Source organism: Chanodichthys erythropterus, chromosome 21 (assembly GCF_024489055.1).
Source record: "Chanodichthys erythropterus isolate Z2021 chromosome 21, ASM2448905v1, whole genome shotgun sequence".
Lineage (NCBI taxonomy): Eukaryota > Metazoa > Chordata > Actinopteri > Cypriniformes > Xenocyprididae > Chanodichthys > Chanodichthys erythropterus.
In genome coordinates, this window is record NC_090241.1 from 20,628,240 (window position 1) to 20,651,135 (window position 22,896).

General features: G+C 35.1%; 1 protein-coding gene and 1 long non-coding RNA gene across 6 annotated transcripts in view; one reads left to right on the top strand and one right to left on the bottom strand.

Annotated features, from left to right (window-relative positions):
* Positions 1–22,896, bottom strand: part of lepr (leptin receptor) — a 49,383-nt gene that overhangs the window by 14,448 nt on the left and 12,039 nt on the right. For 2 of the 5 annotated variants that reach the window (XM_067373050.1, XM_067373045.1), the window contains exons 1-8: positions 18,105–18,319; positions 14,407–14,459; positions 12,666–12,718; positions 9,201–9,395; positions 7,098–7,218; positions 6,517–6,695; positions 3,350–3,495; positions 2,996–3,134 (exon numbers count right to left, since the gene is read on the bottom strand). In XM_067373050.1, coding sequence (XP_067229151.1) covers positions 2,996–3,134; positions 3,350–3,495; positions 6,517–6,695; positions 7,098–7,218; positions 9,201–9,395; positions 12,666–12,718; positions 14,407–14,411 — 838 coding nt within the window. In that variant the 5' untranslated portion in view covers positions 14,412–14,459; positions 18,105–18,319. Of the gene's footprint in view, positions 1–2,995; positions 3,135–3,349; positions 3,496–6,516; positions 6,696–7,097; positions 7,219–9,200; positions 9,396–12,665; positions 12,719–14,406; positions 14,460–14,580; positions 15,393–18,104; positions 18,320–22,896 lie in introns of those variants that run through there. The other 3 variants (XM_067373048.1, XM_067373049.1, XM_067373046.1) reach the window with 2 other exon arrangements.
* On the top strand, positions 18,771–20,388 carry LOC137011061 (uncharacterized). Its single transcript, XR_010893436.1, has 3 exons — positions 18,771–18,904; positions 20,119–20,161; positions 20,287–20,388. It is a non-coding gene; the product is annotated as an uncharacterized lncRNA (long non-coding RNA).

Below are 22,896 nucleotides of genomic sequence, written 5' to 3' on the forward strand. Positions count from 1 at the left end.
TATAATATAATATAATATAATATAATATAATATAATATAATATAATTAATATAATATAATATAATATAATATAATATAATATAATATAATTTAGTTTTTGGGTGAACTAACCTTTTAATATCATGAGGCAAAAACATTTCTTTTGATTTTAGGATGGACAACAACCTGGACATGTTGCTGACAGGTATTAAGAGATTAAGAATGGCATTCTGGTGTAGAACCTGGAAGCGCACAAAAATTATTCTCGTCACTGCATAAAATTAAGGTTGAACCACTGCAGTCACATGGACTATTTTAACGATGTCTTTAGACATGAGTCAACATTCTGACGTAGAACCTGGAAGCACTTAACGTAAACAGTGTAAGAGAATGACACAGAACAGAAGATATTGTTGAATAAAGTTGTTATTTTTGTTTTGTTTTTGAGCACAAAAAGTGTTCTTGTCGCTTCAAAAAATTAAGGTTGAACATGTGGTCTATTTTAACAATGTCTTTAGTACCTTTCTGGACATTTGGTAAGTGGTAGTTAAACTGCTGTCTATAGAGAAGTCAGATACCTCTCGGATTTCATCAAAAATATCTTAATTTGTGCAAAAAAAAAAAAGGTCTTACGGGTGTGGAACGACATGAAGGTGAGTACTTAATGACAGCAATTTAGTTTTTGGGTGAACTAACCTTTTAATGTCATGATGCAAAAATGTTTCTTTTGATTTTAGGATGGACAACAACCTGGACATGTTCCTGACCGGTATTAAGAGATTCACTCTTGTATTGATTTTTTATTTCCCCCCCTTCCCATCTTGGTTCCTTGCAGCAATGAGAAAGCAGTTTTATTGTAATAATAGTGAACAACCTGAAGCTTAGTTGCCATGGTGACTTGCACAGCATGGATTTTGAAAATGTATAACCCAAATGGCATATCAGAAAAACAAAGTGTGAACTGCCTTGAAAAGCTTTCAAACACATGCAAAATAGCGGGTGCCATGTGGGTAATGTATCCAAGAAGGAAAACAGAGACAGAATTGAGTCTTTCGTGGCTGTATCAAGCTGAAACAGTTGAAACATTAACTAATACGCAGACAGCTCAAAGCGGAGCTAAGTGCAGCATTAGTTGGCAGCAGTATCTCAGACTGGATACTGCACTCAATTGTTATAAGTAATCTAATATTATTCATGGGCACCGCTGTGGTGTGGGACGGGTATTCAGAAGCAAGATAAGACAGAAAAACACCCAACTGATTAGTGTTAGAATTTGGCTAAGCAGAAAAATTAAACTCTATTCTACTATGGGGGAGTGTCAATATGTTAACAGTTTTCCTCAAGTGAGAAGTTTCCCTCAAGTTGCTTTATTCAGGTTACAAAAAAAATGCATATTTCACAATACTGAGTCACTCTAAGGTGAGGTGTACGTGTGTGTACAGGTGTGTGTGTGCGCACATTTAATAAGCCATGTTCCGACCTTTTACAAAAACTCACTTCAGTTGAGATGCATCTAAACTTAATTTTATGTTCCCTAAAACTTGAGTATGTATCCTTTTAGCCATTTGTCCCTTGTATGGCCTCTAAAGATACATACAGTGCTCACATTCATCTTCAATGAATTTAAGGATCTTTTATCGACCTGAGACTGAACATGATACCAAACATAAGACTTTTAATATGCAAACTGGTGTTCCGTTTGAATTATGAAGGCTTTTAGCAACAAACTATTTACAAGGAGGAATCTAAAAATTATTATAATAAACCTAATGATGACAAAGTTAAAAGAACTCAAGGACAGTACATACACTCATTTACAATTCATGACTTTAATCTCATCTAAGAATGAATATAACAATTTAAAAAAAAAAAACTCAATGTATAATTTTAAAAATATTAAGACTATTATAACATTATTTTAAACTGGGGATTTTGGACACACACTCATCCAACATTGTTAACACTATTTTGACATTAAATTCGGTTTATATATCTAGTTCAGTCATGAAACTCTAGAGAGTGCAAGCTGAAGCAATCTGCAAACAATCACATTATTACCACATTGCACAAGCTGATTGGACTCTGCTGATCCTGCAGCCAATGAGATTGTTTGCTTAACATTTAAATAGTCTGGTTCAGTGTTTGCTCTAGGCTAGTCCAACAGGAGTTCCACTGAAACCCTCCACCACCCCTAGCTCTACCTGTCTAGATCTGTGATTTATGCAAGTCAATTTATGCAGCAGCAGCATATCTTACATGCTCACAGCAGTGTGTCTGTGTATCTATTAACAGTAGCAAGTCTATACTTGCTCTGAACGCTAAAACTATTCAGAGAGTTGTCATGATTGAAATATGTACATTTCAGTAGTGCACAAACCCTAGTGTACATTTGCTTTAAGAGCAATAAGCATGCAAATACCCTATACTTTGGCAAATGCAATGCCTGACCTTGGTTTGCTAAGAAAATGGCATATTAATGCGTTTGTAAAACACTGAACATTGTTTACCTTCGTGATTAATTCAGAAAATGGAGAGTGAAATGAATGAATCTTTTAGAGAACAAATCAAAGATGTTTTGTGAAAGCAGAGAGTAGATATGAATGTAATTATCAAACGTCAAACTTAAAGTGGAGGCTTAGAGAAGACAATGGATCTCTCTGAAAGATACATATAACTGGAACAGAAAAGCACTCATTTGCATGAAGTCTGACGTACACTAAAAGCCGCTTTTAGACTCTGAATGATGTTAGGGTAAATGTCTCAACCTGAGCACTCTGTTGTTGAGAACAGGAGACCATAAGCCGTGGGAGCATGAGCATATCAGGCAGCAATGTATTAAGTACCCTTTGACAAATGTCAGTATTTGCATACATTTACTCTTTGCCTATACCTGATGAGTCATTAAATGGGATGGGGTCTTTGATTACGGACCTAAATAAATTAATTTCTCAAATGTATACACATAAAGCATGAAGTGAAGTAGTATGTAAAGCTCTTCTGTAATACAGATCCTTACCATCTAATGTGAAATAGAAAGGTTGGCTCCATTCACTCCAGTAGTTGAAGTTGTTTTGGCAGCGCACTTGGACTGTGTATCTGATCCCAGAACCGAGCTCATTCAAAGGCACCCATGAACGACCTCTGACCTTCACCACCTAAAAGAGCCACAGTTAACAGAGATTCAGTCACATTATGAAGGTTAAATTGCTTTAAATCACTTTAAATAAGTTAAAATTGAGTGATCTTATCCATATTTACAGTTCACTTTTGGAAAGATGAAAAGTATAATGTATCAACAATACCTTACTGCATCTAAAAAATAAACCCTTTTAGTTAAGTACAACTTTAGAGAACAAATGAGTCCAATTACCTCCCACTGCTGAAGCGAGGAATTGGAAGAGTATCGGATCTCATACTTTACGGAATTACTGTCAGGTTGTGTGCCACTCCATCTGAAAATTACTTCGCCTTTTGTCGTCACGTTGTAATGCAGATTGACAGGTGGGTCTGGTCTTCCTATGAAAGGCAGAAATTCACAATATATTAAATTGTTTAGCAAACTGGTAATGATGCATAGAAAATAAATTATTTTATATATAAATATATATTTATCTTTTTGTTTATAAAGTATTCATAAGTAATGAAGTAATACTGATGAATAATTTACTTCATGTACTTCGCAAAGCACAGAAAAGTTCTTGAAAAAAAATGTGTAAAGCCATTCTATGTCTAGACATCCTAAAGGTAGAACACAGTCTCATGGTGTATCACAATTCATATTTTTATGATACTCCTGAGAGTGTCTTCAACAGTTGTCTGAGGGTGGGGAATCTGCACAATGCATGTGAAATGAGCAATGTGAAAAAGTGGTGGAGGGTGTGAATTAGGAAATAAAATGGCAGTTTAACATTTTGACACCCCACAGTTTCATAGAGGAACATCTTCAGCAAATGGAAACCAATTCCATATGCAATTACAATTAATTAATTCTAAGGCCTGGCCGAATGTTAAAAAGGTATGCGATCAATATCAGTAGTTTACCCAAAAATGAAAATTTGACATTGTCATTTTTGGGTGAACTATTTCTTTAAGAGAGTATGAGGGCAAAACTACATTTCCAGGATAAATCCATGGTTTTCCTTTTGCTAGTATTGTTTAGTTAAAAACATAAATTTATTTATTTGTCCACATTCAAGTATAAAGTAGTATTATTTTGTTCTGCAGACAGTATTTAAGTCGGTCTAGAACAAGATGGCCTCAGCAGCTACTGCTTAGTTAAAAAAAAAAAAAAAAAAAAGGTAAAGCAATTTGCTTTATTTCAATAAAAGCATTACCATTAATGCCAATCAGCTGAGGCAGTCTTTATTAACAGGCATTATCTTTTAAAACCACTACCTCACTGACACTAACATATTATAAAGTAAATGGCTTCTGCTGTTGCAATTAATACAAATAGGCTTACATTGATTGGACTTTTTATTCATTTAATGATTCACTCATTTACTTCTTTCCAGTATAGATTCAATGTACTTCAAAGAAAGAAAGGAAGTGAAAATCTCAGGACAACTTGTTCTCTTGAAATTAAACCTAAAGGAATCGTTCACCCACACATTTAAACTTTGGACATCATTTATTCTTATTGTACAAGTACAACAAGATTGTTTACCAAAGCCACATTATGCAACATTTCAATTATGTACTTTTTAAAGGGATATTCAGCAAAAAACAAAACAAAAAGTCGATTCTGTCATCATTTACTCGCCTTCATGTTGTTCCAAGCCTGAACTTTCTTTTCTCCATGGAACACAGGAGTTATTTTACAGAATGTCTAACATTAGCATTAGCAAACCCAGCTCACTAGTTACCACCAATGGAAGACGAAAGAATTATACCAGCTCCCGCTGTGGTGTACAGAGCAGAAGTGTGGACTCATTTTGGCTTCCACTATAATGAAGGCACTAAGGCGATCAACAAGAGTCATGTTGTTTGCTAAATAAGTCATGCCAAAAACCAATAATCACGAAACGCACTGAATCAGAGCTCAAATAACATCCGCACTGCTGAGAGCGGTGTTTAGATGAATATGTAAATATGTGCTGCGCCCTTTCCTCTCAATAACAAAATAAACATGCAACAAAAATGACAGTGGTGACAAAACAGTCATTAAGAAAGCATCTGATCATAGCAATGTTGATATGTTTGCACCAGCTATGCAATTCGACACTCCACTCAAGTTACGTTATATTTATTTATATAGCACTTTATACAATAGATTGCTTTAAAGCAAGCAGCTGTGCTAAATATGACACAGGTACTGAGCGCATTAGCGAATAGCAAACATGTAGCTCCTCATCAACAGCTATAATAATGGAGAACTATTAAATATGAAGCAAAAGACTTTGGACTTCAGACACATATCAGATTAGCTCAGAAGATAATAACAGACGTATTGTCCTCTTGCAATCTGCAATTGGTGAGTAGCTCTACTTTGGTGGCTTAAAACCTGATTACTGTCGAAAGCCCCTGATCTTTCACTCACGTTATAAACATCAAATGAATCTAGATTTGAATATTACTTCTTGCCCTTTGTTCACCCTAGCCTAGTGGTGATGAAAAAGAGAATGAAAATATCACCCTCTTGTCATTCTACACCCGTCAGACCTTCACTCATCTTCGGAACACAAATTAAGATAATTTTGATGAAATCCAATGGCTCAGTGAGGCCTCTATTGCCAGCAATGTCACTGAAGGGGGGTTGTTGTTACGCATGCGCTCATTTAAAAAACTCAGTAACAGTCTTTGGTTTCTCAGTCGACGAAAAGATCCTCTTTATCACCTTTAAGGTTCAGTGATGGTCATTTAACCATGCCATAGTGAAATTCCATTTCAATCCACTTCCTGGAAAACCACTTAAGAGAGATGTGTATTCTGCAGCCCCCAGTCCCAAAGAACAAACACACCCTAAAACACCTGTTGCCCTGGCATCGGTGAAACAACTAAAATAACATGCTACTAGCGGTATGATCAGTCATTCTGTCACTTTCTGTGCAAGATTACCATACCATTTTACCTTGGTTAGTTAATAATCATTTACAATAATCATAAACCGTAATTGAAATGCTTGCCCATTTCTACTTCAGTTATCAAATAAAATAAAAGGCAGTTTAAATAATGAACAAAACTAAATTATCAGTTTTCCCCAATAAAGGTTTGTGATATGAGACCATGTTTAAGACCTACATGTAGAAATATGAAATACCTGAACCTGCAGTACATTTTGCCATAGGGAAACTCAGCAGTACTAGTAACTTTACAGCTACCAAAGTAAACATGCACAGGAACGAATGAAATGAAATAGCTGGTCTTGCTTTGATATCAGAAGAATAATGACATTGGCATTATTCCCATAACTGTTCTGGAAATCACCTCCAAGCAACAGGATTCCAGTTTTGATCGATCAGAATGATTTGATCGATCGATAGATCAATAGATAGTTCCATAGATAATACTAACTGTAAATCAAAATGCAATTCTTACTTAGATGATATGAACTGATTTGCATCTTCGGTAACAGTGCGGTAGTCCCATTCGCAGATATACTGATGGTCAACAAGACAGTTGCATCATTGCCATGAAGAGAAACGGAGCACATGGCAGTATCTTCCCCGGCACACTGAGCAGTATGGTTTTTGTCTGAAAGTATATCCATCTGTAGACTAAAATGAAAAACAAAAAAGGTAAACAATTAATAAGGCTTATTTAATACCCATATATAACATTAAGAATTCAAGGCACTCATAGACAACAGAAATAAGTCAATTCATCATAGGTGTCCTATGTTGGGGATCAAAACAGGCTAATATTTATCACAGGGGAAATAATCTCTAAGTCAGATTATCTATATACAGTGGAGAAAAATTAAATAATATGAATTAAACGATAACGAACATTAAAAAGCTGATCATTTATACTATAGTCTAGATGTACTATACATCATCTGCATGATCCCCCCACACATACACACTTAATTTGTCCTGAATCCTATTCAAGCACAAATGGGAGCAGTAATACACCAGCAGCCATTCAGCCAATCAGTAGTATGAAAACAAAGGACTTACACTATTTGTTGAGGACTAACAGTGAACAGACTAGCAGTGGATGCTGCTCTGTGGCTCTTTGCATTGCAAATCAAATTTGTCCCATCACCTTCAAGCCAGCACAGGATGTCCAAACAGTTTCCTGAAAGAGATTGCATTCTCGTTAGCTTCTTTCATCAGAGCCTCTAGAAATAACATCAGCAAATTATTCCTGTCAGAACACAAGCTCAATAAATGGTGCGCAAATAACATGAAAGATACAAACACTGTGCACTGAATAAATATCAAATGAATAAATATCAATTATTCATAGTCTAGTTCAGATTCTGGCAGGATCGTTTTTAAGTTTTATACTTGCACTATAGCAGGAGTCCAATAAAAGTATCTGGGGAATATTTTTTCTCTTTAAACTTTGAGTTTTATGAATGCTTTATATAATGTTATGGGGAAAAAAAATGTTACAGAAAAACAAGCATCTACGTCTGAGTATTTGCATTGATTCCTTTTCTGTTTTTGAAAAGCCACTTTACACTTTAATAGGATTGCAAACCCTAACTTATTTTACATTTAAATGCTTTAAATTTATTTGTAGACTATCCTGAGGCCTACCGCAGAGAAGAGATAGTAATGAGAATTGATTAGCATGTGTAATGGCACTCATCTACTTGTCTGGAGAGGTCAGTCCTCTCAGTCTCTCTGGTTTATCGCTGTAGCTAAGACATCTTCACTTAATGGACAAGGTCATCACATGAAAATATAAACTAAACAGCTTTTTTAAGAACTTAAAATGTTAAGACTAGCTCACAAATTGCCTTTTCTTTATTTTGAATACTACTGTTTAAAAGTTTGGGGTTGTAAGTTTTTTTTAATGTTTTTGAAAGAAGTCACATGCTCACCCAGACTACATTTATTTGATGAAAAATACAGTGAAAACAGTAAATCGTTCTAATATGCTGATTTGGTGATCAAGAAACATTTCCTATTACTATGAATGAAAAATTATACTTCTTTTCAGGATTCTTTAAAGGGATAGTTCACCCAAAAATGAAAATTTGATGTTTATCTGCTTACCCCCAGGGCATCCAAGATGTAGGTGACTTTGTTCCTTCAGTAGAACACAAATGATGATTTTTAACTCCAACCGTTGCTGTCTGTCAGTCTTATAATGCGAGTGAATGGTAACACAATTTGTAAGAGTCAAAAAAATATGCATAAACAAATCCATATTAAACCCTGCGGCTCGTGACGACACATTGATGTCCTAAGACACAAAACGATCAGTTTGTGCGATCAGACCTCACTAAGCGAGTGCTGAACGCAGTTGGACATAGTGGTGTATTAAAGGTAAAAAATTATATAAATAATGTTCGGTTTCTCGCACAAACCGATCGTTTCGTGTCTTAGGACATCAATGTGCCACCATGAGCCGCAGGGTTTAATATGGATTTGTCTTTGCATGTTTTTTGACTCTTATAAATCATGTTACCAAAATCATCATTTGTGTTCTACTGAAGAAACAAAGTCACCTACTTCTTGGACGCCCTGGGGGTAAGCAGATAAACATCAAATTTTCATTTTTGGGTGAACTATCCCTTTAAAGAATAGAAAGAATAGAATTTAATTTAAAAAAATGGTAGCAATGTACTGCAAAAGTCACTTTTGATCAATTTAATACATCCTTGCTGAATATAAATAATCTTTTGAATGTCAGTGTATGTAGAACAAAATGCTGACAACTATCAAAAATCAGCTCATTAGAAAATGTTTTTATCTTTCCTGACAGAGCAAAAAAAAAAAAAAAAATTTCATTTAAATGAAATTCAATGTATTGATCATTTCTCTGGTCTTGACGTCAAAATGTATAAAGCTGACAGAACACCGATTGTGAAGCAAACATCAATTGCATTTTATAGCCCTTCTCTGATAAAAGTGTGCTTACTATCTGCTAAATCAGAAGATTGACAATACAGTGACTATCAACAAATATTGCTACTCGACCATTTTTACAGACAGTACAGCAAAAAACAGTAATTTTGTGTAAACTTTCTAAAATGTCAGCTTTGAAGTTATAGCTATAAATTAATAAAAAAGCAATGACTGTAATATCAGATAGGATGAATTTACCAGAAAGGGCAAGTGATTTACTAGAGGATTCCACTTTCGAAGCATTTAGCAGCTGACATTGTTCTACGGTTTGGCGTTCTGAAAGACCACTGTCAACTGTCTGAGCAAAGGGCAGCTCACAACATAGCAGAGACTTCCACTTCAGGTCTTCATAAACACCATCCCTGCCATCAGAAGGACTCAGAGCAGCAAGACCTGAAACACAAGGAGTGACACTGATTTGCTATACAATTCAAATCGAACTATCAAACAGTGGGAAAACACATATGGCAGACCAATGCCATTTATAAGAAAAAAACATCTATTGACAGATTCAATTCTCAGAAGTGCTCAGAACTGTACATTCATCGGAAAGCTGCTCAAGGACGACACAACTTGTGCAGAACTGCAACATAAGTGATCCATCACATATTTCTAGGAGTGTGACGAGACAGGGAGTGTGACGAGACAGGGAGTGTGACGAGACAGGTAGCTCACGAGACGAGACAAGACTCGAGATTGAGTTCACGAGAACGAGACGAGACAAGATTTTTACACACTATTTTTATGAAATCCTCAATTGCGAAATACATGACTAAACAAAAAATATTCTGCAGGTGTATTTGAAATGTTTTAACTAATCATCTTGTAATGAATGTCATTTCAGTTCTACTTTCTGAGTATGAATAATCATATGCAGTAAAAGACAACAATATTCAAGCACTGTAAAAGGTTTTGCCACTAACTCAACTGACTGACTTCTCTTCTGTATGATTTCAGTCTCTTCAGACCTTACTGTACATGATTTATGAGCTTCTACAACTTTTGACCTCCTAACTGAACTCCTTTCCACAAACTGATCATAGAAATAAAAACAGTATAAATAAAAATGGTAACACTTTACAATAAGGTCTAATTTTTTAACATTAATGTATTAACCAACATCAACTAAAAATGAGCAATATCTTTGCTACAGTATTTATTAATCTTTGTTTATGTTAGTTAATAAAAATAGTCATTCATTGTTAGTTCATGTTAGTTCACAGTGCAATAACTAATGTTAACAAATGAAACCTTACCGTTTGTGCTTAATAAGATTAAGAGACTGTTATTCATTTTTATGGTAACACTTTACAATAAGTGCAACCATAATCGCACTCTCTCAATATTCAAAGCATCGACAAGAAATCTCGTCACATTTTACTCTCGCGAGATCTCGTGACACAAGATCTCGTCACACCCCTACATATTTCCAAACAAAGTTTTTTTTTAATTTTGAGTTTGTGTGTGTGTGTGTGTGTGTGTGTGTGTGTGTGTGTGTGTGTGTGTGTGTGTGTGTGTGTGTGTACTTACTATTTTAAGAAAATCGTAACAATTTCAAGTTATTTTTTTAAAATAAAGACTTTTATTTTATTTATTATTTTACAATTATTTATTAAATGTAGTGTGTTAACTTAATGTACCACTAGTGTTACAACATGGATGGAACACTAAAAAAATAATGACTATTTTCAAACAAGTTTCACTCCCCCCATCTGCCATTGGAGTTACATAAGAGTTACTGTGATTTTCATAGTTTCCAGTCACATGACTGGCACAGAGACCTGGAGGGCAAAACATCCAAAGAACTGGAGCACATGCCTGTTCATTTTCCATATGTTTTGAGCCACAAATATTGAGATCACCTCTCAAATTAAGGAAATTGTGACAGGCTGGTCAGGATAGTCAAACTCAGTTGTCTCTGTATATTAAACTGTGAAAAATATTTTGACATTAAACTTTAGGGATGCGCCAATATTACATTTCTGGTTGACTCCGATAAGAGTTAAAGGATTAGTTCACTTTAAAATAAAATATTACCCCAAGCTTTACTCAGCCTCAAGCCATCCTAGGTGTGTATGACTTTCTTCTTTATCATGAACGCAATCAGAGTTATATTAATAAATATCTTGACGCATCCAAGCTTTATAATGGCAGTGAACAGGACTAATAAGTATGAAGCTCAAGAAAGTGCATTCATCCATCATAAACATACTCTACACAGCTCCAGGCCTTCTAAAGTAAAACGATGCATTTGTTTAAGAAAAATATCCATATTTAACAAGTTATAAAATATCTAGCTTCCGCCAGACCGTCTTCCATATTCAACTTAAAAAGAAACTGATGTTGCGTTTATAATGGATCGATGCACTTTCTTCAGCTTTATATTCCTTGGTCCCATTCACTGCCATTATAAAGCTTGTATGCGTCAGGATATTTATTAATATAACTCCATTTGTGTTCATTAGAAAGAAGAAAGTCATATACACCTAGAATGGCTTGAGGGTGAGAAAAGCTTGGGTTAATTTTCATTTTTAAGTGTAAATAAAGACCAAATTTTTCTTCAAGCATGATACAGAGCTAAGAGATGGTTACAAATACACAGTCCTTAGATAGCTTTCATATTGGGAGTTATTTGCATGCATCAGGGAGCCGCTTTCAAAATGCGGGGTATTGAAATTGCGTTTGAATGCATGCTCGCGTTTTACTTTTGCTTTCGATTTCACGATCACTCACACTCTGTGAATAAGGAGCGGCGGTGTTGAGCGTGCATTCTGCAAGATCAGACATTTTATCATACGCTAGACTCTGTTGTGCAATGAATCCTCCGCCATGGACTTTCAGTCATCTCGTCAATTACTCTCGTCACGTGATCAGTGAACTCTGATTCCTTCTGCACTACATACGACTCTGCAATTCGCTAAATGGTTCTTATTTCTATAAGAATCCAAACGACAGTGGAGGCATAACGTAAACATAGCGGTGGCGTATTCAATCCTAATTTCACCCTCACACTCCCATCATGGCAATATCACGAGACAGCTTTTCCCCTCCACGAGAAATCTCGTCACACCCCTACTAAAAACTAAAATCAATCATTTTAATTGCTAAAAGTAAATTAGGCATCACAACAATATAACGTATAGTTCAGTATGAATCATCTGATAATCAATATGACATCAACATTATCCAACATTATCCAAAATGGCAAAACACTTCAGCCTCAGTTACCAGTTGCACTACTGTTACCCTGAAGGCCTGTGGCCCTTTCTCATCTGTACATCTGTATATACGTGAGGCCCCTGAGTGGCTCTTATAAGTTTATAGTCTGATTCATGATGTGGGTGTAATCACCACCCCTTATTTTCAATCTCTCTCTCTCTCACTACATCTCTGTCTTTTCCTATCTCTCTGTCCATTCATCAGCCTCCTGCACTCTGTGCGCTGAAGCATAACCCACATTAATGCATCTCTGGGGTGGGCAGAGGCACTGTTGACAGCTGGTGGGTGTCCAGCATGTTTTGTAGGTCTTTGCCTCGACAGCAAATAGGAAATGGAAAACAATGAGAAGACGCTAGACAGCGGGTCAGGATAACAGAGATTTTGAATGAAAACAGGAAGCATAATTTTAGCAAAGTAGGAACAATAAATGCATCAACGACTCACCTTGTGAAACGGCAATGAAATTCACAAGAAGCATAAGCATGATAAACAAATACCTGCGGGAAAGAGAGGACATCTGTAAAATGGTTCAGTATGGATATGACTCACTAACTTCTTTTACACAAGAATGATCAAATCTTTTAGCTCAAACAGTGTGACGGTGTTCAGTTTACTCATTATACATCAGAGTCCCTTTCTAATGCTGCCTAATTCAAAAGACTTATGTTGTTGTTTTGTTAAAAAGCTTCAAACAAAATTACCTACATTTGAAATTTTTTTTAATTTAACACATGACTCGTGCCTGTTGAAATGTATCACAATGCTAGGTTATTGCTATGCAGTGTTATTTTGGTTTTATATATATACTATTATAGTTTTTTATTCATATTTTTATGAATTATTTTTTTCTTCTTTTTTTTAAGATTTATTTTTGGCGTTTTTGCCTTTATTATGATAGGACAGTGAATTGACAGGAAAGGTCCACGAGCCGGGACTCAAACTGGGGTTATCTGAAGCGCATTAGCGCTACATGTCGGTGCACTGCCCATGAGGCCATCGGCGCAGACTTATTTTCTGTTTTAATTTTAGTTTAAGTAATTTTGTTAGTTGCTTTTGTCATTTCTTAATTTTATTATATATATATATATATATATATATATTATATATATATATATATATTATATATATATATATATATATTTCTGTTTACCGTAGCTTTCATTTATATTAATTTAGGTTTAGTAATTTTACTTCAACTTATTTTATTACAATCAGCTGCCTAAGCAACATTTCTAATTTTCTTGTTTTTCGAATTTAAGTTCCTCAAAGAATATTTATTTTTTTATTTTATTCCATCTTTATCTCACTTAACGAATATGATTTTTAACAGTGAAAATACTAAAAATATTAGTTAACTATAACCGCACTGCTGGAGTGTTGAGTAGTTGCTATTGGCGAATTTGAAAAGATATATGACTCGAGTCCCACCTTCAATGTAAGTCTATAAGGGATGGACCATTAACAGTTCTCACTGATACCGGTAAATGCGATAATTATTGTCATGTTATGGCCGATATTAAAATGTGATATTTTTTTTGTATAAAATAAAACACTCATCTTAAATGCGTCAAGTAAATTTAGCCATCACAACATTATAATGTACAATATGAAAGATTAGCTAAAGATTACATTAAACAGTATCATTAAATTATCTTTTTTTTTTTTTTTTTAGTTTAACTGTGGTTGAGGAAAAAGATAAATTAACATACACAATTAAACACACACTATGAGATATCCAATATCGACTGATACCGATACATTTAAAAATCATAATTATCAGCTGATAAGCAATTTGGTATCGATATACAGTACAGTGCAGCTCTAAAGTCTATGAAATTCTATTTTCTATTTTCAGTAGAAAGTCAGTAAGTCAGATTGCTTAAAACCAATTAGCACGACTCTCCCCATCAAGCTACATGATTTGGAAAATGTTAAGAAAGACAATAAAAAAAGAATGTGTCATCCAACTCCATCTCATAAAAAAACATTTGCATGAAATGAGTGCAATATCATATGGCTAGTTTTATGTAGTCCTCAACAAAACAACTCAACCAAATTACAGAAATGAAAATTCCCTCTCATTAACAATTCATTAACCATTAGGAAATGAGTAATCAATGACAAGTAATAGTCAGCACGGCTATAATAATCCAAGTCCTCACAGAATCTAATTAGAGATACTTACATCATTTCACTTGATCGTGAGCATCATTTCTCTTCTTGTTGGAGTGATGGAGTCTGTGACGAGAGAGAATAAAAGAAGAATGGTGACAAGAACCTCTGTGTGGGAAAACTCTTAGACAGACAAATTAGATTTACACAAAAACACTGAAGAAGAAAAACGAAGGCATAGTTTTACTCTCTTAAGGGACACAGACTTCATTCCTGAGTCACTTAATGGAAAGTAAAGCAGGCAAAACGTTTTTGGAACGCATTTCACGTGTCAGGCAGTAATATGACACCGGTTTCAGACTGAATTACTCTGCTCTGACCATATTTGTTTTTGATTTACTGGCGTACACTCTCTGACGAGGCAAGTCACTTTTTTGTTTAAATCAATGATGAGCATGACTGCTTCCCGATTTCTGTTTTCTCAGTACGTGGATGTATTTAAATTCTAAGGTACATTTAACGAAGTGTAACACTGTTTTGATTGTGTGCCTGCGCAAACATGTTAATGACAACAACGCCCATGTTTAAGCATTTCCTGGCGCTTTATTCTAAGCAATATTGTGAAATCAAAAACCTGTTTTGCCAAAATGACGCAATGATGTTCCAGCCAGTACACAAGTGACAAAGTAAATGGATAAAAAAATGTCAATACCGGTGTTTCATTACCTTCCTTGCATTCAGCAAATATAACACTACAGACCCCATAATGCAATGTTTTTAACACCATCTGTTAGAGCCACCTGGAGTTGCTGTTGAACCAAACATGATATAATCTGACATAAAAACAGATCAGACATGAATATGGAGGGAGATGAAGCAAGTGGCCATTCATGTAAAGCCTTTTTTCCAGGAAGCCTCTTGTGATAACATCCTTGTATATTCATGTAAAATCCCCTATCAAATATCAAAACAACTTTGATGATGTTCAATTTTGTGTCAACAACATAAATCAAATGCTAACCAAAACGAATATTAACTCGGGTCAAATGCTGGAACATCTCAAAGCTGATACACTCAGTGAGTTGAGTGATTTGATTATTGCAATGAGAGAAAACAGTGATATAGTGAAGCCACTCAAAACAGAGTTCCACATGTTCTGGAAGTTGCACCAACATGTGATTATCAAATTAAATGCAGCAGAACTGGGCAAAAAATATCAAACCAATAGATGTTAACCCCCAAATGACCAATTTCAAGTGACACAATAGTGATAATTAAAGCTGTTAAGGGGTTTGAACCTACATCCTTTCAGTTACTAGACCAAACAGATCTTTAACCATTTTTAATTACAATTTTTCAATAGAGTTTTCAATAGAGCATTTTGAATTGATCAACCCATCAAAGTTAATATAAAATTGGAATCCTACACTCCTCTTCTGATTTTCTACACTGCCACATATGCAACGTGAAGACCAAGACATATTTGCTAATTGATTATTTCAAATGGTTCCTTTCAAAGGACTGGTTAAAAAAAGTACAATAGTTTTCTTTTTCTTAAGCGGCCTTGGTTCTAGAAGTATTTTTTCAATAGAGATTTTTAAATAAAATCTTCATGAAGAGTTATAAGACATGAAGCACACAAACCACCTTCAGAGTGGTTACAAACTTTGACTTGAAGCAAAAAAGTAGTTACAATATTGTGTTACTCCCTAAAAAAAGTAACTAATTGTGTTAGTTACTTTTTATGGAAAGCAATTTGTTTTATTACTTTCGCATTACTTTTTCTCACCTGGGCTGGGCTTGTTTGTTTGCTTTTTACTAACAAAAAAAGTTTTATTTTTGGCAAATGTAAAGGCTTTTCCAGGAGGCACAGTGGTTCAGTGCGTAGCACTATCACCTCACAGTAACAAAGTCCCCGGTTCAAGTCCCGGCTGAGCCAGGAGGCCTTTCTGCATGGGTTTCCAAAAACACGCAGTATTAGAGAGGCAAAATTGTCACGTGTGTGAGTCCCAAGCCATGTAATGGGGAGGGTTGGGGAAAGACCTGGCAACCTACCTTGGAAAAATCATCGTCAGGAAAATTTATGGACTGTCTCTTGCATATGGTGAAGATGATTAATGAATGAATGCAAGGTTCTTTAACTCTAAAAGTGAAATGAATAAAGCCCTGTTAAAACCAAGAATGATAACTATAAAGATATTATCTCCTACTATACTGTTTATGTTGTAAACACAGTGCAGCACTTCCAGGTTTTACGTCAGAACGTCGGTTTAGTATTGGCTGACGCCATACATGTGAGCAGCACGAAGAATGCGTGTGATGCTGACGCAGGAGCCGGCCAATAATGAGCCGGCATTCTGATGTAGAACCCAGGACCGCTGCACTGTGTTCACTACTTCAACAGCGTAGGAGACTGACAGGGAAGAGAAGAAATTGTTGAATGAAGTCGTTTTTTTGTTTAGTTTTTGTGCACAAAAAGTATTCTCAGCACTTCATAAGATTAAGGTTGAAGCACTGTAGTCACATGGACTATTTTAACGATGTCTTTACTACCTTTCTGGGCTTTGAAATTTGGAATGAGATCAGAAAGCTTTCAGATTTCATCAAAGATATCTTAATTTGTGTTCCTAAGATGAACGAAGGTCTTGCAGGATTGGAACGACATAAGGGTGAGTAACCAATGATAGAAATTTCATTTTGGGGTGAACTAACCCTTTAATTGTCCACACATTGCAAAGTTGCAATGTCCGTTTTGGTGGACATTTCATAACAGACTCTTGGGTTATGTTATTTTTCACCAGGTATTCAACTGTTAAACATGACTATTTAAAAAAAATAAGTTGAAAAAACTTGATGGCTCCAACAAAAGTAGGCCTATGACTAACAACCTTGTAGCTCACAGTAGGTCTGTCTCTAAATGTTTATATGTTATTGTTAAAAATCAGTTCTCCTTGGGAGAAAATGCATGGGATTTTTACTTCTGTTGAACTCAATACAGAAAAATTGCACATATTACTGCTTATTATTGATTGTCAATTATGTTTACAGTAATTTATTGTACCATTTCAAATTGTAGTAGCCAATAGCCATTATATATTAAAACAAAAAAAGAATCTAAATATGCATAATTCGCATATAATAATGCATTACACATTAAATTGTCATACAAATATAACCTGCGCCCCATCAGTCAAATCCTCAGTTATGTCCACATGCTCTAACTATCATTCAGCCCTTCGGCTCATTATGAATCGGACATGTCCGCAAAAGATGATTCTCAGTTCAATTAATCCGTTTAGTGAGTTGTCTTGACTCACGAACTGCTCGGACCGATTTGTAAACCGGTTCAATCGACTCACTAAATGTTGCTTCCAACTCAAACTATTCGTCCACGAATTGGACGTCGTTATTGACATCATGAAACACTGTCATTGCTCCGGACACATAATGGAGGAAACCCCAAGAAAATGATACTGCCTCTGATATTCAAAACCACAACATGAACCGTGTCTGTGTAGATAAAAAACATTAGACTGGAGGAATATTATCTAAGAATGTTTGGATAAGCGCGCACAAAACATGTTACTAAACTAGAAAAGGTGATTAAACAAATGTCATCGTGGTTTTATGATTAAAACATGGCAAGCGAGATGAAGTAACATAAAAAAACAAAAACAAAAAAGAAAAAAAACAGTTTTTCCATTAGCTATAACTGCTGCCTGAGATCATCCGCTTGAACTCACAGTGTGAAATATGTGCAGAATGTCTCACCTGAGGTAACGTAATCGCACTTCTGACTGTCCTCAGATTTGATCCAACTCTTGTCAAAGTCTCACGTGTCTTACTCCGCTTAAAAATGAGGACAAAGCTCCAAATCCAGAGTTAAGCTCTTCCTCCTGTAATGAGGAATGTCTGTAGTCGGTTATGCAGACTAGGAGAGGCGTGTGACTTTCTGAATGTTTCCAGTGCTCGGCATCCTGACCTGAACTCAAGCGCTGCTGCTGCTGCTGCTGTGAGTTTCCCGGCGGAGGGAGGGGCAACATCTACGGAGCGTATTGCGTCACACCAAAACCATCTTCATTGTTTCATTTTTGGCAAGGAAAAGAAAGTCTGCTACATTTTGTGTACACACCTTCCTTGAGGAAGTATCTGAATAGCCTACTTCTTTGTTCTATTCTGTTCCAGTGAAATTCATATTCGCCGAATGTGCGTTTAACTGGAATGTGATAAATGAATAGGCTCGTGCTTAATGTTAATTTCTTTATTTTCAATCGCAAACGCGTCCTACATTAGAACAGACAATATAGATTTTAAGTTGAAATGTATTACACTTCAATCGATTAATAATGTGGTATTTTTTTATTAATAATATATACCATCGTTATTGTTTCAACAGAGACAGTTAAACAATGAATAATAATTTGTAACTGAATAAAATGAACGTCTATGACCGACCGAATCACTTGCACTGTTGCAGTTTGGCGGCATTACGTCATCCGCATGATCTCAGCATGCTGTCATCTAAAATGAGCGCGAGGAGCCTCTCGCGTGACGTGCTTCTCTCAACTGTGGTAAAATTGAATTTACTTCACATTACTTGTTTTTCACTGTAGAACACATTTAATACTTAATCAATATCTCACAAAAATGTATTTATTAGTTTTTAGACCGATCACTTATAGCCTTTCATGAGTGGTGTAGCCTATATAGATTCATATTCAAATGTAATTTCTTATTATTCTTTATACATTATTATTCTTTTACATGATATTGATTTCTTCAATCATTTATATATTTTCTACTCTGATATGTCTGTTTATTTCCAAATGTAAGCTCTTTGGTGTCTCTTCTGTGCTGTAAGATTGAGTGGGTGTATTTTCCTTCAGAGTTCATTAAGTGATGTACCTATATAAAAATATGTCTGTTTCCATCTCTGCAGATGAGATAATGCAAAGGTGTCAAATCAACACATTGTATAGGCTATCTATTTTCATCTATCTTTGACATTTGACCACTTATCTTTGACATTTGACCACCAGTCACGCAAACTTAGCCGTTACACCAACTATGACATTATTTATACATTTGTTTGACCTTTTCTTAGACCAAAACATAAGTTTAAGAGGATGTAATTTTCCTGCATGTATATTCGTTGCTCTTATTTGGCTTTTTCTGCTTCTGCTCCTCCATCTGCTTAACTCTCCTTTCATTCTGCAAATATCTTATTTTTGGGGTCCTTCTTGCTCTATACACTGATTGTGATCTCACAATCTTCATCCGTTGGATAGATACTCTGGATTTTAATATAAAATATTTACTTGATTATTGTCTCTATAATTTTAAATTATAACTTAATAAATTTGTTATTCCTTATTCAAATGTGATCTCTGACATTTGTCTGCCTGAATCTCATGCGTCAATAAGAAAATATATTTCATCAATATTTATCATTAAACCTAAATATTATAACAATATTAAGGCATTTATTCACCTCTGCTGTGACATCTATTAGACCTTGGATGATGTTAAACCCACAAGCGATTTTCGGTAAGGGAATACACGCAAACATTTGCGTCACAAATGTGAATATCAACCCCCAAAACAGCTCAGAAGTTAACAATGATGCTCAGAGGCTTGAATGTTTATCGACTTTTATCAAGCTTTTCCAGGCCCATATACGCACAATACACCAAGCTCAGTGCTCACAATAACCATTTAAATGCATGACATGTACTATGTGGCCCCTCTCATGCAGTGATCTGTACCAAGAACATCTCTTTTGCAGTTCACAGCAGGTTGGAGACAGTCAGCAGGAGACAATCTGGATGGTGACCATGTTTATCAAAACTTTATAAAAATCAAAAGCTTAAAATCAATTACCATACATATCCATAACAAACATATGAATTGGATTTAAAGCTGTGGAAAATAAAAATGTATATTTATACAACAGGTCTTTCCAGCCATGAGTTATTCTACCAGTATCACCATGGGAACCGCTTCACCGTTTGAATCACTCCACTTTCAGCATTCTCACCAGCGAGTGTCATGGAGGACGAGCAAACCTTTGTATAGATACTACTGTTATTTTGTAACAGAATGTAGTTTTAAGAGTTTTTTAGGCAAGAATGTAGTTGTTTAGACCTGAAATATGTGACTCATATCCTATTTTACAATTTGTTTAGACATTTTTGGAGATGTGAGCTCCAGGCCGTCAGCAGCCGTTCAGTGCTTGTGTACCCGCCGAGAACAGCTTCATCTCGGCCACTGTCTCTTATAGTGGTTAAACATGAGGTATGATTTCATTTTGGGTACATAAAAGGGCAATCTTTGTTCTTATTAATCTATTACTTGTTCCTGAGCAAATCGAATTTGGCTTTGTTAAATTTAATAATATTAAGGCTATATTTAACTTACCGTTACATCCTGTAAAGCACTGCTTTTGTACATTTGACTGAATTGTACAATTGTGTTTATTTCCTATTTTCATTTATAATGGCTATTGTTGTTAATTTAAATATTGTTGTTCGATAATTATTATTTTATATATGATATATATGATAAATTTGGTATTGAGAAAGGGTCCATTAGTGCGTAATAGATTGAGTGAAAGTTACATTAATATGCCTTTTATGCAATACAAATTCATACATTTGTTAGCCTAAATATAAACATAATGAGCATAATTTGCATATAGTAATGCATTCACATTAAACAAGTATTGAAATTATTATGAATTTGTATCTCTCATGTTTCATATTGGTTGAAAAAAACTGTCAAAAAATGAAATCATAAGCTTATATAATTACATTTATTTGTAACATTTCTATTGTTCCGCTTATAATTTTCACCCCATCAGTCAAATCCTCAGTTCACATGCTCTAACTATCAGCTTAAGCTCATTCAGCCCTCAGTTCATTATGAATATGACATGTCAAAAAGAGTTGGTTCTCAGTTCATTCAGTGAGTACAATGATTAGACGCAATTAGATACTTGTTAGTTTAAAACATTCAAAGGATTCATTTTGTTCTCCCCTCAGGCTCTCCAAGGTTACAGGTGTTGCCGCAGTAAACAGTGACAGTAGAACAGATGCATTTGTGTGGGTATATATTTGCATGTGGGCTGCCAATGGTTTGTATGAATCCCAGCTTAGTGTAGGTGTTCTTTGACAGCAGGGGGGCTGACGCTCTCCTTCTGCCCAGGTCTGACCCTGAAGAATGAGACTAGTCATGCATAGCATGAGCTGTGGTTAAATCACTAGCGCCTGGGAAGCCCTGCAGAGTCTGAATGGCGAGGGCAGAGGAGCATCCCCAAGGGAGATATTTCAAATGACTCACCGAATGGCCTATAATACTGCATTATGGCTGCACAGCAACTGTTGCACTGATATGCAATGATTGTTATGAGGTGAAAGCATCAAAAACACAAACCAATTAAAGAAACACGATATCCACAAAAGATAAATTTTTCCTAGAAATTACAAGCTTTTCAGTCTTTGAAATGCCAAGAGTCTCTAGGCGTGTTTACGTTCATTGTAGCTCAAATATATTTTCATCTGTCAAATCAAAGCACTGAAAATGTGGCAAAAGCAATTACAAATCAAAAGGTAACTGAAATAAATAAATAATACTTTTGTCTATTTTTTTAACCATTTTCATGATTATTTTTAAACCATTTCAAGTCTTAAATATTGTCTGAATATGCATACTTTCCTACTGTGAAAAGTAGTACATAAAATGAGTAGTAGCATCCGAATTAGCGATATTTATAAAACAGTATAGGCAAAAGTATGAATTACCTACTATTGTAATTGCATTGAGATTCTGAATTGTGTATTCAATGGGCAATCTGCAAAATGTGTTTTTTTCTCCCCTAGAAATTAAAAATTTGTATGTCTTTGAAATTCCAAGTAAGAAAGTATCTTGTGATTATGTCCATTTTAGCTCATATATATTGAATCTGTCATATCAAAGCACTGAGTGTGTGGCAAACCAAGTGGTAACTTCAAAAATAAATAAATTAAAAAAAAAAAAAAAAAAAAATCAGAACCACTTTTCTGAGCCATTTTTTGTGATTATTTTTAACCAACTGAAGCCCTTCTTCTGAATATACTTCACTACTGTATAGAAGGTGAAAAGTAGTATGTTAAAAGAAGTGTTGGGGGTAACGCATTACAAGTAACGTGAGTTAAGTAATCAGTGTGCTTGGTTACACTTTATTTTAAGGTGTCTTTATTACACTCTAATTATACATTTAAGTACTGAGTAATATTAAGTAACTAAATGTACTTACTATTGGGTTAGGATTAGAGTTTGGTTTGGTTTAGGGTTAGTTGTATGTAATTATGCATAATTTATAGTTATTACTATAGTAACTACATGTAAGTGTGTAACAATGACATTGTAAAATAAAGTGTTACCCTCTACTTTTGTCAAGCAACTAGTAAAGTAATGCATTACTTTTAAATATAAAACAAAATATCTGAGTTACTTTTTCAAATAAGTAATGCAAGTTACTTTGTTTACCCATTTATCGACTGGTGCATCCAAAATGGTCAATATT